Raw genomic sequence first — 5,638 nt, 5'->3', positions numbered from 1 at the left:
TGGCGGTCTGTGAAGGTGGTGGTGGTGGTGGTAGTGGCAACATGGTGGTGGTTGTGGTGTTGGTTGTGGAGGTGGTGGTGGATGTGGAGGTTTTGGAGGAGGAGGTGGTTGTGGTGGTAATGCTGGTGGTGGTGGTGGAGGTGGAGGTGGATGAGGTGGTGGTGGAGGTGGAGGTGGAGGAGTGGAGGTGGTGGAGGTGGTGGTAGAGGTGGAGATGGAGGAGGTGGTGGTGGTTGTGGAGGTAGTGGCGGAGGATGAGGAGGAGAAGGATGTGGAAGTGGAGGTGGTGTCATTTTTTAAAATGAATTATAGTATTTTGGGACTTAAAAAAATTCATTAAAGGTTCATCTCTGCTTCTTTTGAAAATAGCTTTGAAAAGCAACCCAGAGCCTGCTTTTAAAAGCTGCTGTCAACAGGTCACTGCTTTTAAAATAATCGGGATATTTTATTTTTATCAAACACCTTAAACTGCTTAACTTTAAAGTGAATCAGGTTTTTGGCCAAAAAAAGCAATCCCAAACGGGGCCTAAAAGGGTTGTGTTGGCATAACTTGTGGACCATTGGCTTTCTTTCTTTACACACCAAGAATTCCCATTATAATTGAATTTGATTTACTTTAATTCTTGATTTTCTACTGTAAATAAAAATAAAAATTTATTATTTACTTATTATAGGAGCTCCCAGTCCCCTATCAAAAGGCTAAACCAACAAAGGAAAAAAAAGGGAAACCAAGCCCAATTAACCCATGATGAATATTATTAAATTGTCATATCCATTTCCTCAGTGTGAGCCGAACTCAATGAAAAATATAATAATAAACAAAAAACAGAAATAAAAAAAAAACTGGAGGAGGAGCTCTTGTATAATTGTATTAGTGACGGCCCAGCAGCATTAAATGGGAAAGAAGCCTAACAAGCAAGCAATACTTGACTTAGTGGCTCTTATTCCTTGTCACATGGCGAAAACAGAGAGACTAGAAAGAAACACACAAACACAAATGGGACGGCGGAGAGTGAATCCAAATGACTTGTTTTCCCAAGCCTCCGCCCCACACACTCTCTTCTCTCTTTATCTCATTTCCAATTCACTTCCAGTCAGCCAGTCAGTGTTTGTTTTCTTCCAATCAAAGTCTTCTTCTCTTCTCCATATATAAACTTTCAACCCCCAAATCCAAAACTACCATTTCTCATTGCAGCATTTTTGGTACCAACTTAACTTCCTCTGTTCCAGCAGAACATAGAGAGAGAGAGAGAGAGAGAGAGAGAGAGAGAGAGAGAGAGAGAGAGTTTTAAGGATGTCTGATTGGGGCCCGGTGTTCGTGGCAGTGGTTCTGTTTGTGCTGTTGTCTCCAGGTCTGCTTTTCCAGTTGCCTGGGCGCCATGGCTGCGTGGAGTTTGGGGGCTTTCAAACAAGTGGTGCAGCCATCATGGTTCACTCCCTCCTCTACTTTGCTCTCATTTGCGTCTTCTTGTTGGCCATCAAGGTCCATTTTTACCTTGGTTAACTCTTTACCAGCTCCTCTGTTTTTGTGGTGAAAATGGGACACCAAGGAAACAAGAAGAAAATGTGACCAACTTTGTTTTGAACAGAACAGAGTCCGAGGAATAATTATTCTGTTTGGCTTCCATTGTAACTTGTTAATTACAGTTAATGTTGTGTTCGTGTAATAATATCTAAGTGAGGCTTTGATCAATTGAAAAATTTGCGTTCTTTGTGCCATGTTTTCATTGGCTTGTGGTTACTGCTCAAGAGCTATAAACTTCTTGATCACCAAGTTATGTTCTTGCTGAATGAAATTAGATTTACTGGTTTTAGGTTGTGAAATTAAACTAGTGGTAACGTCTTGGATGATTGTAGTTTGGATCACTGGATATGCCTATTTCATTGCTGATTGGCTTAGCTCACTCATGGATAAAGCAGCAGCCTCCAATGAGAGTGGAGGTGGTCCATGTATTATATTGTAAATCTCAAGATTTCCACCAAAAAAAAAAAAAACACACACACACACATATATATATATATATAGAGCGCTTCCACTAAGGGATCCATCAAATAAATTTATTTGAGGGACACTCTTGTAGGGCCTATTCCGAATTGTATTTCACTAATCCAAATGGTCTATTTTCAAAGATCATCCCTATAAAAAAAAATCACTTTAATTCGATATCATTTGACCACTCAATTAAATTATTGAAATTTTAGTATTTTGTTGAAGCACCGTGTTCATTGATATATATATATATATATAATTCCCTTTTATTGAGGGATTTATTAAATAATTTTAGGGAGCTTTACTAATATACCCAAAATAAGGGCTGAAATTATTTAAAAAAAATTCACATGAAATGCATTTTAGAAACACACCCAAAACTCATTTATTACATAAGAAATTAGTGTTTAAGTTCTTATAAATTACATGACTGTCATTGATCAACTTAAAAAAGAAGCTCAACACAAAAAACTTAAATAGCACTCAAAACAAGCCCAACCCAATTTTATAAAAAAATCCAAACAATTCATTACAAACAAAACGTCTTGGAAACAGTAGCTTCATTAACGTGTCATGTTAATTAATGACTGTAATGTTCAACACCTTTACTGTCATGTTGATTAATTGTTGTAATGTTCCAGTCTAGGGTAACAGCACTGCTCTGTCATGTTGATTAATGGCTGTAATGTTCAAGTCTAGGGTAATAACACTGCTAGTTTCCTATGACATCCTATTTCTAATGCATGTTTACCTCTGTAATGTTTTATTCTTGGGTAATAACACTGCTAGTTTCCTATGACATCCTATTTCTAATGCATGTCTACCCTTGTAATGTTCCAGTATAGGGTAATAACATTGCTAGTTTACTGTCATGTTGATTAATGATTGTAATATTCCAATCTAGGGTAATAACACTGCTAGTTTACTGTCATGATGATTAATGGTTGTAATGTTCCAGTTTAGGATAATAGTGTGGGCAAACTATTCAATGCGTGAATGTACCCAAGAACACCTTCATCTTCAGGATTTGTCCCAAGTTCCCCTTGTAAAACATGCAGCAACCGATCATTTGTTGAACTGCCACAAAAACTATCTTGAACCATATTGTCTACCATGTCAATGCGCACACATTCTTGCTGTTCAACAGGACGTTTCGCTGTCTGAAACAAATTAAACACCACAAATTGGTCCTGAACCCATAAAGTCAATGTTCCAGCTTCCACATCAATTAAAGTCCTGGCTGTTGCCATAAAAGGCCTTCCCAAAATAATAGGTGTTTGAATGTCTTTGTCCATGTCTAGAACCACAAAATCTACCGATAGATAAGGGTTATCAACCTTAATAATTAGATCTTCAATAACACCTCTTGGATAAGTGATTGAACGGTCAGCCAGTTAAAGTATAATTGATGTAGGCTTTAAATCTCCTTGCTCCAATCGCTGGAAAATAGAACAAGGCATCAAATTAATACTTGCACCCAAATCAATTAAAGCACTTTTAAAATTAGAATTTTCAATAGTACAAGAAATATTAGAACTCCCTGGATCTTTTTTCTTAGGTGGCAGTTTGTGTAGCAAAACTGCGCTGCACTGTTCTGTCAAAATGACTTTGTCCAAATCTGCAAGCTTCTTTTTGCTGCTGCAAACTTCTTTAAAAAATTTGGCATATGATGGAATTTTCTTGATTGCATCCAGCAATGGAATGGTGATTTGAACCTTGGATAATGTCTGCATAAAGTCCTTTAATTGCTTATCTTTTGCGTTTGGCTTCAAACATTCGGGATATGAAATTGGGGCCTCATAAACATGCTCAGAAACCTATTTTGGGACAGTTTCTAGATCTGCCAGGTTATGTTTTTCTGCAGTTTTGGCAGGTTTTGCTGCTGTAAAATTTTCTGCATTATCCTCCACTGCCAGTTGCTCATTTTCAATGCAATTTTCACGATTATCATAACTTTTTCCATAACGTAAAGTCCGAACAATGTTGCAATCTTCACGTCCTTTTGGATTAGGCACTGTTTGACCAGGAAATTTGCCTTTTTCTCTGTTTGAAATCTGTGCAACTAGCTGTCCAAATTGTTGCTCCAAAATTTTAATTGATGCTTCAACATTTTGAAATCTTTGATTGTTGCCCTCGATGAATGATTGTGTTGTTGCTGCCAATTTAGCAAGTTGATCATCCAGAGATGGTTTGGGGGGAACAAAAGGTTTTTGTGCATGCTGGAATGGTTTTGCATTATTCTGATTGTCACCCCATTTGAAATTAGGGTGATCCCTCCATCTTGGATTGTAATTATTGACATATGCATCATTTCTAAGCCTTTGATAGCTGTTCATCATATTGACATGTTGTACAACAAGCTCTGGGTAGGATTCTTTATGTGGGCAGCCCATTATATCGTGTGTAGCCATGCTGCAGATAGTGCAAACTGTTGTTGCAGGTGGTTGCTGTGTAGAACTTGCTATCTGTTGTAGAAGAATATCAAACTTAGCATCAATTTTCTTCTCCATTTTTTCCATTTGTGCATACATGTTGGGAGAACCTGCTGATAACTCAAAAATGCCCATTTTCTATGAATGTTCTGCTGCCCATTGTTGAGATTCTGTAGCCATCATATCAAACAGTTCAAATGCCTCTCTTGCAGATTTATTTGACAACGATCCTCCAGCTGATACATTCACATGGCTTTTAGATGTAGGATTAAACCCATCAAAGAAAATATTCATTTGTGTATATGCATCAATATTAACATATGAACACTTTGTGTACATCTCTGTATATCTCTCCCATGCTTCATGAAACTCTTCATTAGGCTTCTGTGTGAATGTCAAAATCTCCCTCTTGTAATTCAATGTCTTGGATGCTGGATAATATTTATTCAGGAATTTTGTGTGTAACTGCTGCCAAGTAGTAATGCTATTAGCTGGTAGAGTGAATAACCAAGTTTCTGTCATGTCCTTCAAAGTGAAAGGGAAAAGACGTAACTTGATAGGTTCAGCAGAAAAACCCCGAATCAAAATATTTTTGCAACCCACAATAAATTTTGCAATATGTATGTTTGCATCTTCATTAGGCAGCCCACAGAATGTTGGTAAAATCTCAAGCATATGGTGCTTAATCTCGAATGAATCACCCTATTCTTGTTCGGGATACACAATGCAATTGGGGACATCTGTGGCACGGGCTGCGAATGACTCTCTGAGTGGTCTGCCTGCTGCAGGTAATTCTAATGCCATTTTAACTTCGCTGTCCACAAAATCAGCAAACAAATCCTATAGAAATGTGTCATGCAGAGAAAAATCAGATGCTGTGAACTATTCTATGCGCTCTTTTCGTAATATCCGCTCAGGCTCTGGGTCAAACGGAACACACTGTGCAAGTTGTAATTTGGGGCTGACCATGCAGAGATTTCAACAATCTGAAGAAAAAAAAAATTAAAACGATTTTTTTTTCCCCAACAAAAATAAACTAAGAATATGATAAAAACAAATTAATTAAAACAATCCCCGGTAACGGCGCCAATTTCTTGATAGAATTTTTAGTACCTGTGCAAACAGGGTTAAAATCACATAAAATACTTGCATGAGAATCTATACTACAATAGCCTTGTATTGACTTTATAAGTGGCAAGGAGAGCATGGGGCTACG

General features: G+C 37.7%; 1 protein-coding gene across 1 annotated transcript; it reads left to right on the top strand.

Annotated features, from left to right (window-relative positions):
• Positions 1,185–1,865, top strand: LOC18792238. Its single transcript, XM_020553982.1, has one exon. The coding sequence runs from the start codon at positions 1,295–1,297 to the stop codon at positions 1,502–1,504; it is 210 nt and encodes a 69-aa protein (XP_020409571.1). The 5' UTR covers positions 1,185–1,294; the 3' UTR covers positions 1,505–1,865.

Source organism: Prunus persica, chromosome G1 (genome assembly GCF_000346465.2).
Source record: "Prunus persica cultivar Lovell chromosome G1, Prunus_persica_NCBIv2, whole genome shotgun sequence".
NCBI classification, from domain to species: Eukaryota; Viridiplantae; Streptophyta; class Magnoliopsida; order Rosales; family Rosaceae; genus Prunus; species Prunus persica.
Note: the sequence above shows the minus strand (reverse complement) of the source record. Positions and strands in the feature narration are given on the sequence as shown.